Source organism: Silurus aristotelis, assembly GCF_946808225.1.
Source record: "Silurus aristotelis genome assembly, chromosome: 4".
In the NCBI taxonomy this organism is placed as follows: domain Eukaryota; kingdom Metazoa; phylum Chordata; class Actinopteri; order Siluriformes; family Siluridae; genus Silurus; species Silurus aristotelis.
In genome coordinates this window covers 17,388,245-17,401,160 of record NC_139577.1, presented here as the reverse complement: position 1 = coordinate 17,401,160, position 12,916 = coordinate 17,388,245, and the positions used below count along the sequence as shown (strand labels likewise).

At 36.7% G+C, this 12,916-nt stretch overlaps 1 protein-coding gene across 2 annotated transcripts in view; it reads left to right on the top strand.

Annotated features, from left to right (window-relative positions):
• Positions 1 to 12,916, top strand: part of prkg1a (protein kinase cGMP-dependent 1a) — a 76,998-nt gene that overhangs the window by 48,868 nt on the left and 15,214 nt on the right. For both annotated transcript variants that reach the window (XM_083539673.1, XM_083539672.1), the window contains exons 7-9: positions 38 to 132; positions 3,399 to 3,464; positions 6,551 to 6,625. In XM_083539673.1, coding sequence (XP_083395799.1) covers positions 38 to 132; positions 3,399 to 3,464; positions 6,551 to 6,625 — 236 coding nt within the window. The remainder of the gene's footprint in view (positions 1 to 37; positions 133 to 3,398; positions 3,465 to 6,550; positions 6,626 to 12,916) is intronic.

The window sequence follows — 12,916 nt, the reverse complement described above, 5'->3', positions numbered from 1 at the left end:
AATTAGGTTTCTTTGGTAACCTGTCTCTGTGTTTTAGGTGACCGTGACCAGGGAGGACTCTGCCAGTCAGGACACCGTGTACCTGCGCTCTCTGGGGAAGGGCGATTGGTTTGGAGAGAAAGCCTTGCAAGGGTAGGATGTCTTCTTTGTAACCATGAGATATGTCATTAAATGCATCAGGCTGAGTTCATGCAGCTGGAGCACGCTGAACTGCTTTCATAAAATGCTGGTTATGACCTAAATCCAGTATATACAATAAAAGTGTAGCAGTGTGCCACCTAGTGGTGTCTTTTCGTTAATGCCTCTCTATATGCCATAGTAACACATGATAAAATGAGAAAAGTTAATACTGATTTGATTGAAATTAAAGAGAAATATTGGCCTGTATATAAGACCAAAGGCTTAATAACTGATTGCTAAATGCTTGCATGTGAATGTGTGAGCTTGAAGGAAATACATGTTTGAAATCAATGTGTTAATAAAATATTGGGAAGTGTGAGTTGTATATACAGATGGATGGATGGATGGATGGATGGATGGATGGATGGATGGATGGATGGATGGATGGGCGGACAGATATTTATAATTTTATATATATAAAATGATCTATCTATCTATCTATCTATCTATCTATCTATCTATCTATCTATCTATCTATCTATCTATCTATCTATCTATCTATCTATCTATCTATCTATCTATCTATCTATCTATCTATCTAAGCAGGCCCCCTATTTTTCTGGGATCGTTGTCGTAGATTTACTTTTATTCAAATGTTGTTTACTTTTAAATGACAATCACAAACACTGGTGAGTAACAGTAGGATGTTGTCCAACTAAAAGCATGTGTCAGATGCTAAAAAAGAGGTCTGACAATTATCACTTTTATGTGTGGGATTTAAAAACAGCCTGAGGAACCCAACAGATTTCTAAACAGGATAAAGACTACAAATAAACATAAGTCACACAAAGTTATTTACTGTAGTAATTGCAAACATTTGTGGGATTTCACACAGTTTCAAACATCTACAAACAGCATAAGCAAAGAGCATTTGAATGAATAGATGAACACTACAGCATATTAACTATGTATCATTTAGTAACTAAAAATGCTACATAATTAATCACACAGTTGAATAAGCTCCAGTGTGACCCAAACTGAATAAAGATAAAAAAAATGTTAAAACCCCAGCATGACTGCACATAGGCCCATGCTTGTTTAACAGCCAACATCTATTAAGCACTTTTACAGAAACAGATACACCCTAAGGCATACATATCCTAGAGGTTACAGTATATTGTACATATCCTATACATGCTGGTTAAATTCCTCGGGGGGGTTTGATTAACACTAAAAGGAAGTCAAGTGTCTTCCATAGCCTCACTAATGACTAGATTTAAACATCAGTCAACCCTTATGGAGTCCTGGGCATGGACTACAAAATATATATCGACCTTCTCTGTCCATTAAAGAACTGGTAGATTATAACCTGAAAAATGGTCCAACATCCCCTAACCATTCAGCACTTGGCAGCATTCCAGGGAGAACAGAAGCTGTTGTACAATGGCTCTATTCCTTATTTCTAATATATTTGATTGTTTTTTTATGTAGGGTTTTGATAACTTAATCCTTTGTACAATGTAAGTGTAGAAAAAATATATTTCTACAGAGGTTGACATAGAGTTAATTTTCTGTTGGCCCAGATAAAAGTAATAGAAAAATCCCTAAATGCTGTTTTCGGTAATATCATGCAGAACCTGCAGGCCTTTCCAAATACTTTGCTGTAATTTGTTACTATTATTATAGTACTAGGTTCAAGCTTATGACAGATGGTATTTTTACTTGGTATTTTCTTGCTTAGATCAGAGGATGCTTTTTCCTTCTTTCTATTAAAGGTTTTATCCTGGGTGTATTTGATGAATGACTGGAATACAGAAAATCAGTGTTCATAAATAGTAACAGTCCTTCTTTGTCCCTGTGTGTTTTCCTTTTACTTTTTTCAGAGTAACAAATGTGTGCTGATTTTTGGAGACATAAAAAATGAATGAAATGCAAATCTATACAGTTTTCATTCTAGTTTGCATACTGCGTCCACAATCACAGAAGGTTGCAGCATATACAAGTCTGCGTTGTGGACTTTTGCAATCAATTTCCGAAACGATCGCCTTGTTTATGTCTGACTTGAACTTCCAGTAAGCAATCTGATCTGAGACGGTTCTAGTCTGGCACAGCTTACGGCATGTGGACTCCAGGTATTTAGATTGTCCTCATGAACTGTACTGTGTACTGTGCCAGTGTAGACTAGGTGTGTATGTGTGTGACCGAAACAAGAAGAGGAGTTTTTCACAGAGCACATGTCATGTTTTGAGATGAGTCAATATACACTACAAGGAGGGCATTGCTGGCCACTTAATGTCTCTTATAAAGACTCTTATAGAGCGAACTCTGGCCATAATTACACTCATCAACCCTGGGGCTTACTCCAACCCTCTGGCTTAGTAATGGCACATTTTTTTTTTTCATGTTGTCTTTTCTCTGCTGTTGTGTGGAGCAGCTGCGACCTTCTCTGAGTGTGTATGTGTTGTGAGGGATTTAGGGTTGAGTAGTGAAGAATTCTCACCTCCGTCCAAGCAAAAGATACTTTGATTGGGATTAGAGCATGTGTGTACTCTGTTTACATTAACATTTACTCTTCTTACTTGTCAGTCAGAGCACAGGGCATTTGTGTGTGTGTGTGTGTGTGTGGTTTGTGTGTGTGTGTGTGTGGTTTGTGTGTGTGTGTGTGTGTGGTTTGTGTGTGTGTGTGTGTGTGTGTGTGTGTGTGTGTGTGTGTGTGTTGTGACGGGTTGGATGGATCTGTGAGGTAGTAGTGAGTTTTGGTCGGAGCAAATGTTTGCAGTTGACCGTGTTATGAGAACTAAAAACAGTGTGTTAGTTGAGCATTATGAATTCACGCTCGGATTCTGACTCAGGCGATTGCGGTGACGTATCCTTAGAGTTCAGCGAGCCAGGGGAGGTTAACGATGGCTTACAGAAAGGCTCTGAGTAATGGCAATTTTTTTTTCTTTTACAAAATTGCCTTATTGAGATCTGAGCAAAATTTTTAAATCCTATAATGCAACTTACAAATATTGATAGGCAACACAATTCTGTTCCTTTCTTATGATCAGTTATTAAACCTTAAAAAACCTGAATATAGGGCATGACTAAAGATAATTTTGTAAGGGTTTTTTTACTCTCTCTGAGAGTTTCTTGTTCAACTGACCATACAGCTACACAAGAGCAGCTGATATAACCTTTTTTCCCCTGAGTCTAACTTGATTTAGGCACAGATCAGTTTCTGTGTTGCTCATTTATTTTACTCATGTCGTTATCATGTTTTTTTTTTTTTTGCACAGAGAGGACATCAGGACAGCCAGTGTCATAGCTGCAGAGACTGTAACCTGCCTTGTCATTGACAGAGAGTGAGTATTAGTCATTATATCATCCATTCTGCTTTATTATACTCACTGTAATGTCAGCTTAAATATTATCCACATGGCTTAAAAAAATAATAAACTAGAGCATGTGCAGTGATCATTTGAGCTTAAGCACAGCTTTAGTATAAAGCTGTAATGAAATTTCCTCCTTATATTTATTTTGAAGGCAAATGTTGAATATTCTTCTAGTTCTAGACTTTATTCTAAACATTTTATACATATGGCCCTAGGTGTGCTTTTTAATGTATTTTATATAAAATAAATGATTTATATGGGTGGTATTTTGTAAAAAAAAAAAAAAAAAAAAAAAAAAAAAAAAAGGCTTTATAAGCCTAATTAATGAGCATTTAGTTAATGATTTTATCTGTAGGAGAAGTTGGAAATTTTTCCGAACATAGACTATATATTTCCAACTTTGGTGTTTTACAATCAATTTGCCTATTGAATTAAAGGCTGCCAATAATTATGTTTTATTATTGTTATTATTATTATTATTATTAATATAATAATAATTCTGGACAAAATTTAATTTTATCAATGTTGCTGATTTAGTTGACTGTTGCATATAAAGCTTTCTGACATGACATGTTTCTCAGGTTACTACGAGTTTGTATGAATGCCTTATTTATTCAGTGCCTGAATAAGTTCTTCTATTCAGAGGTGTGATTGTGTGAATAAAATCTGGCTCTATGCTGAATAGTTTAATTGCTGTGTGTGTCGGTGATCTGTGCAGACAGGTTGTCTCCTGGGTAATGTGCTCATTTAGCTCTTTATGAGCTGTTACAACTTAATAGGCTGCTGTGCGCAGTTTTGCTAGACTGAGAAAGTATTTATTAACTGATTGTTACAGTTCTCCATTTTGAACCCTCTAAATGTGCTCACCGATATGAGTCCTTCAAATTTAATTCAAATTCCAAATTTAACTAAAAGATTATTTATAGCTGAATATATGGAAACATTTACGGTAAAAATTATTCTTTGCTCTTTGCTATGTTAATCTGTTTTGACTACAGCAGTCATTGTTGCTACACTATATGGCCAAAGATTTGTAGACACCTGACCATCTCACACACATCTGGTTCTTTCCCAAACTGTTCTAACAAAGCACGAATTGTATAGTATGTATTTGTTTGCTGTAGTATTGAGATTTCCATTTACTGGGACTGAGATGGAATTCACGCTGGGCACAAATCCAAGTTAACGCAATAATTTATTAACACTCGATTAATTCAGCATGCATTTCTGTTTGACCATTTTTATTAAAAATTATAAATAAATAAATATAAAAGAGGCAAACTTCAAACCTTCAACGCAACAGATAGATAAAAACAAATAATAAATGCCACCAAAAAGATAACTTTTAATCACTAAACATTTGTTACTTAATTGTACTCATTTTGTTACTTGTTATAATTACTTTAAAACATTTACAAGAATATTTTGTTTTATGTTGAGTATGGTTTCACTAATAATAAACATATATTTGCATAAAGCATCCTTATTTGTCCATGCCCATGTTAATTAGAGTATTGAAAACTTGAAAAGTATTAATTTAAGACAGATTTAGAACAGATTAAAGTTTATTAACTTGCAGGTTTTTTTTTTTTTACCACTTTAACAGTCCCAGTGAGACTTGGACCACCTCCAAGTATTTGACTAAACTGCCAGTGTGGAAGCCTTCTAAGAGAACCAAACATTTTCCAGCATGATACTTAACTGTAACTACCAATACAACTAGCTTGATGCTATACATTGTATTGCACATATAACTGCACATTATCAACATATTGTCGACAGTTTTTCTTTTATATACATAATATACCTGCACTATGCAGGTCTTTTTTTTATGACATAAAATATTTTAACTATATGTTGTACTGTGTATGGCTGTGCAACCAATAATATATGAACATAGAGTGGAAGAACTGAAGTGGCCTCCACAAAGCCCTAAACTTAACCCCAATGAACTCTTTTGGGATGAATCGGAATGCTGACTGCTCTCCAGGCTTTCTTGCCACACATGAGTGTTTGACCTCATGAGCTGAATGAGCACAAATCTCCACAGCTACTCTCCAAAATCCAGTGGAAAGCCTTGCCACTAGAATGGAGTTTTTTTTATAACAGCAAAAAAAGATCTGAAATGGGAGGTTTAACAAGCTCATATGAGTGTTATGTCAGGTGCCCACAAACTTTTGGCCGTATAGTATATTTTAGCTCCATGCTGTTAAGCTGCCATATACAAAGACACTTACACATGAAAATATTTAGGGAAAGCAACTGTGAAATATGAAGCTCACTGCATACAATTCCATGCAACTTCTAAAGTACTTTGCAAAGGTCTTGGTAATGTAAATACACATAAAATAAAGCATTTGCTTTTTTTTTGTCCGAAGTGTATTTGGTAAATCCTTCATGAATAAAACGCTGAATGAAAATCTATGAAAATCTATTTTATGGACACTTTTAAATCATGTTGATAAAGATACAGTGTTGCACATGTCAGAAGTAATTCCTGTTAAACATATCTTTCTTTGGGGAAGGAGAAATGTAGGGGTAGAGGGAGGGTGAGAGGGAATTTAAATATTTACTCGGATTGATTAAACTGCAGTGCCATAGCAGCCATTTTTGGTATAAACACATCAACAGACGCTCATCCCAGGCATTATTACCATTTCTCTCTGTAATATTTATCAACCAAGACACACACACCAACATATTCCATCTCCCTTCTCTGTGATCACACTGCTGAAATAGAAGAGGGGCTGTTTTTATCATTATTTCTAATATTCTCAGCAGCAGATATCATACATAATTGAATATTCTGTTTCTCAGTACAGCAAGAAAACACAGATTTTTAATTAGGTTAGCCTTCAAATGTAATGACTTTCTTCTTTTCCCTTAATAAGAGAATTTACTTACTAGTTGCACTTACAACTTTTTTTCATTTGATTATTTTACTACACTGTTGTCTTGTATTCTCATTTACACCAGGGTATGTAATTTGGGATGTGGAAGACCTTTCTTCCATGTTTGAAATGGAATGTTTGAACATTATTATATTCTGTTTTTAGATCCTATAAGCACCTTATTGGAGGTTTGGAGGATGTGTCCAGCAAAGGATCAGAAGATGCTGAGGCCAAAGCAAAGTAAGCCCATTTCATATCTTAGTATTATTAGTGTTGTTACAGTTATTAAGCATAAATAAGTATATTAAGTTGCATGCAGCATTTTATATATATATATATATATATATATATATATATATATATATATATATATATATATATATATATATATATATATATATATATATATTTCCCTATATAGTCAACCCACGATAATTTGCAGATTTCTGATTTGGAATTTAGTGACAAATTGTCTTGATGAATTCACTAAGCTACAGTAGGGTCTGGGGGGTGCTTTCAGAATGTGTGGCTTTTGTGGTTACTTTCAAAGACCAGTGCAAGTTCAGAAAATCCACCACCAGACTGATAGATCTCAATTTCTTTCTTTCTCATTTGTTTCTGAATTTCTTTGGATCTCGTCATGATGTTTAGGTTTTGAGGATCTTTTGGTTTACTTCACTTTGTCAGGCAGGTCCTAGTTAAGAGATTTTTTGATTGTGTACAGGTGTGGCAGTAATCAGGCCTGAGAGTGGTTAGAGAAATTGAACATAGGTGTGATAAGCCAGTTTTAACACTTTTTCACACAGGGCCATGTAGTTTTGGATTTAGTTTTCCCTTAATAATAAAAACCTTCATTTAAAAACTGCATGTTGTGTTCACTTGTGTGAAACATTAAAGGTGTGACAAACATGCAACAAAATAAGAAATCAGGAGGACCAACACTTTTTCACACCACTGTATGTATATATATATATATATATATATATATATATATATATATATATATATATATATATATATATATATAAAATCACATAAATTATATTGTAACGAATCCCACTGGAAGAAAGAGAGACAGGCAAAAGTTCCCCAAGCAGAGCTTTCTTTATTTACTTTCATTTTCACCTTTCCAGTACTTACACTGGGGCTCACCCGCCTTCCTCCGTCGTCTGCTCGTCCCACTCGAGGATCGGCACAATTTCTGTCTATAGCGCCCACCCAAGTTTCCTCGCGGACGGCATGCCTTTTCCTCGCATCGTTCAAGTGCACTCGCCGGTTAGCACGACCCTTCCGCTCATCTGTGCTTGGTGGCTCTCTCTCTCTTTATTGGCGTCGCCGGACTGAGACAGAGTGCACTCATTAGTTTAATTAGCTGCAGGTGTTTCTTGCTTCTTGTTCCATCTGGCTCCACCCTCCACTCGTGCCCTGCTGACACATACCCCCAACGCCTCCTGACTGACTCCCCCGCCACCCACCCCATGGCATGAGAAGGTGTTGGCAAGTGCTTCTAGATTCCTAGGAGTGAGTGAGAGAGCGGGCGGGCAGGTGGTGAAGTTCGGAGGAGAAGGAGAGGGGTGAAAGAGAGGAAGAGAAGTTGCCTCTCCCATGGTACACCACCATCTGGACTTTCCTGAAAAGGCGTAGAAGACGATGGAGTGCCTGTTTTGGCGCAGGCTTATCTTGCTGAATAGGAGGCAGGTGGCGGCTGTGATGGCTGCAGCACTCCTGCTGGCCTGTTCCCGCTTCCTTTGTAGCAAAGTCTCCCTGGCATCATACCCCTTATCCAGCATGGGGTTTCGGCACCACTGTAACATACTCACTGATTCTGCGCTGGAAGAAAAATAGACAGGCAAAAGTTCACCATGCAGAGCTTTCTTTATTTACTTAAATTTTTACTGATCAGGATTCTTGCAGACCAGCACGCCTTTTCCTGGCGTCCACCCGAGTGCACTCACTGACCGGCACGTCTTTCACAGGTGCCCATCCGTGCTTATCATTGTTCAGTGACCCTTCCGCTTGTCTCTGCTTGGTGCCATCTCTCTCCTATTGCCGTCTCCCCTCTTTATTGGCATCACCGGACTGAAACAGAGCGCACTCCTTAGTCTCATCAGCTGCAGGTGTTTCTTACTGCTCGTTCCGTCCGACTCGGAACGCCACTCTCTCACAACTGGCAAATTAACTTATTTGAATTCGTTAACGCAAATTCATTTTTTAACGTTGCAATTAAACACAAGTTAACACGCATTAACTAAATTATGCGATTAATCACTATTACATATTTTAAATGATTGACCTACTATATATGTAAAAACAGTAATACATATAAAAAACAGTTACCATATTTAACTTTTTTTTTTATACATTTATGTCTATTTATGTTGCTAAATAATACATAAATTGATATTTAATTTTTTTTTTTTTTTCATTTATGGCTTAATAAATAAAGAAAAGAAAAAATAATTTCTATATATTATAATCAGTAATCAAATCAAGAGTTAAATCCACCAGTCTGAAGTGCCAACTCTCATCTTTTCAATGACATTACAGGGAGAATGTGAATATTTGTTTTAATATTACAGCAAAATGTAAAATGAAAATAAAAACAGGATGCAATATACAATCATTATAAACCATTATCTTATTCCCAATAGAACATAGAAAACATTAAATGTTTAAACTGAGTAGAAACCCAAGAAAAAGATATGGTCATTTAAAATGTTGATGGTTGCAACACCTCTCAAAAGTGTTGGGACAGAGGCAACAGAAGGCTGGAGAAGTAAGTGTTACTGAAGCAGCTGGAGGAACATTTTCGAACTAATTTAGTTAATTGGCCACAGGTCAGTAACAATTGTGTACAAAAAGAGTACCTTAGAGATGCAGGGTCTCTCAGAAATAAAGATTTGGCAGAGGTTCATTATTCTGCAAATAAACATCTTCATATTGTGGAACAATTTCAGAATAATGTTCCTCAACATAAAATTGCAAAGACTTTGAATATCTCATCATCTACAGTACATAATATCATTCAAAGATTCCATGATTCAGAGAAATCTCTTGAGCAAGGGACAAGGATGAAAATCAATACTGGATGCCCATAGTCTTCTGACCCTCAAGCAGCACTGAATTAAGTGATTCTTGATTCTTTAATGGAAATTATTGCATGGGCTTGGAAACACCTTCAGAAACCACTGTCTGTGAGAATAGTTGTCATCCACAAATGCAGGTTAAAACTCTATCATGGAAAGAAGAAGCATATTTGAACATGATGCAGAAATGCTGCCATTTTCTCTGAGTTAAAGCTAAATTCAAAATGGACTGAGGCAACATGGAAAACTGTTCTGTGGTCAGGCGAATTGAATTTTTAAAATTATTTTTGGAAACCATGGATGCAGCCTCTGGACTAAAGAGAAGAGGGTTTTAGAGCAACACATGCTTTTATCCAGAATTTTTTTTTTATGGAAGGCCTTGCATATTATAGAGAGATAATGCTAAACCACAACTGAACTTATTACTACAGCATATCTTCAGAGTCCGATGTGCTGCACTGACCTGCCTGCAGTCCAGACCATTTACCAATTGAAAACATTTTCCACATAATGAAATAAAAAATATGACAAAGAAGATTCAGGACTGTTGAGCTGCTAGAATCCTGTATCAGACACAAATAGGACAATATTCCTTTTCCAAAACACCAGCAACTGGTCTCTTCTGTTTCCAAGAAATAAAATATGGGTTTATGAGATTTGCAAATCATTGCATTCTGTTTTAGTTACATTTTACACAGCATACCAAACGTTTGTATTTGGGGTTATATGTGTAACTGTGATTACTTCGCATCTTCGCATTCATTCATTTTCATTGACATAAAGTGCCATAAAAGAACAGCTATGCTGCCATGTCTGAGTAAGAGACAAAAGGTCAGCATCCTCACAGCTGTGCTACAGTCAACTACCACTGACACTGTTTTTAATGAACAGTAATATGAGATGAGAGTTAGAGACAATGACCTCTCAGGCAGTTTAAGGTGATGTGAAACCGAAGAACTGCAAAGACGAGAGTAATGTGAACTCTCAGAAACATAATCGCCCAACACACACACACACACACACACACACGCACACACGCACACACGCACACGCACACGCACACGCACACGCACACACACACACACACACACGCACATAAAGAGAAATTATTGTTTCTATAGTAATTATCCAGTCAAAGTTTGCAAATGATGTGAATAAGTCTTAGCTCCTACGCTGACTGCAAAACTTTCCTCTACTAGATCAAAGCAGCAGCCTTAGAAACTTTCTCTACTTTCTCTTTCTCTTTCTCATCTGCATTGTAAATTACCAGAGCTGATACATTATTAATATACCTCTTCCATATTTTTCATGTCAAGATTATAACACTGTTTGTTTTCTTTCACATTTTCTTTGAACTAATCTATATACTCTATATTCTATCCGAGAAATAAAACTCTTTTTTTTTTACCCTAATGTAATCATTGTTCCAGGAACCATATCATTTAAAATTAGTGTACATATAAGACAAATAATGAGGCCAATATAATTTATTTTTGGAAACGCAATGGCCATTTTTGTATCTGCTTCATTAGCATATTTTGTAAAGACATTTATATTCGACAGCTGACATAGCAGCTGCACTGATAGACCACTGATCTGCTCTCCAGTGGCCAAAGAGCTCTAGTTGGACAGCTATGATACAGCAAAAAGCCTAAAGCCTGGGACATTAGGGAGCACTTTCTTCCGTGCACTCAGATATAGCAGCCAATAATACCAGCCCTCAGTCCTGAGAGAGGGATCACTGCTCCTTTACAGTTCATCTACCGGAAACACACACACATAGAGGCATTACATCATGCATCATGATCTCATATGATCTCCTTAGACACATGCATATGTTTAGTTATTTTATATATATATATATATATATATATATATATATATATATATATATATATATATATATATATACAGTGAGGAAAATAAGTATTTGAACACCCTGCTATTTTGCAAGTTCTCCCACTTAGAAATCATGGAGGGGTCTGAAATTTTCATCGTAGGTGCATGTCCACTATGAGAGACATAATCTAAAAAAAAAAATCAAGAAATCACAATATATGATTTTTAAACTATTTATTTGTATGATACAGCTGCAAATAAGTATTTGAACACCTGTCTATCAGAATTCTGACCATCAAAGACCTGTTAGTCTGCCTTTAAAATGTCCACCTACACTACATTTATTATCCTAAATTAGATGCACCTGTTTGAGGTCGTTAGCTGCATAAACACACCTGTCCACCCCATACAATCAGTAAGAATCCAACTACTAACATGGCCAAGACCAAAGAGCTGTCCAAAGACGCTAGAGACAAAATTGGACACCTCCACAAGGCTGGAAAGGGTTACGGGGAAATTGCCAAGCAGCTTGGTAAAAAAGGTCCACTGTTGGAGCAATCATTAGAAAATGGAAGAAGCTAAACCTGACTGTCAATCTCCCTCGGACTGGGGCTCCATGCAATATCTCACCTCGTGGGGTTTTAATGATCCTAAGGAAGGTGAGAAATCAGCCCAGAACTACACGGGAGAAGCTGGTCAATGACCTAAAAAGAGCTGGGACCACCATTTCCAAGGTTACTGTTGGTAATACACTAAGACGTCATGGTTTGAAATCATGCATGGCACGGAAGGTTCCCCTGCTTAAACCAGCACATGTCCAGGCACGTCTTAAGTTTGCCAATGACCATTTGGATGATCCAGAGGAGTCATGGGAAAAAGTCATGTGGTCAGATGAGACCAAAATAGAACTTTTGGGTCATAATTCCACTAAACGTGTTTGAAGGTAGAAGAATGATGAGTACCATCCCAAGAACACCATCCCTACTGTGAAGCATGGGGGTGGTAGCATCATGCTTTGGGGGTGTTTTTCTGCACATGGGACAGGGCGACTGCACTGTATTAAGGAGAGGATGACCGGGACCATGTATTGCGAGATTTTGGGGAACAACCTCCTTCCCTCAGTTAGAGGATTGAAGATGGGTCGAGGCTGGTTCTTCCAACATGACAATGACCCGAAGCACACAGCCAGGATAACCAAGGAGTGGCTCTGTAAGAAGCATATCAAGTGTGCGCATTCATACATTGTGATTTTTGGATTTTTTTTTTTTTAGATTATGTCTCTCACAGTGGACATGCACCTACGATGACAATTTCAGACCCCTCCATGATTTCTTAGTGGGAAAACTTGCAAAATAGCAGGGTGTTCAAATACTTATTTTCCTCAATGTATATAGATAGATAGATAGATAGATAGATAGATAGATAGATAGATAGATGGATAGATGGATAGATAGATAGATAGATAGATAGATAGATAGATAGATAGATAGATAGATAGATAGATAGATAGATAGATGGATGGATGGATGGATGTGTGTTGGAGTAAAAAAAAAAATTGCCAAACCTTTGTGTGTGTGTGTCAGAAATGGGCTTTGAAAATGAAAAT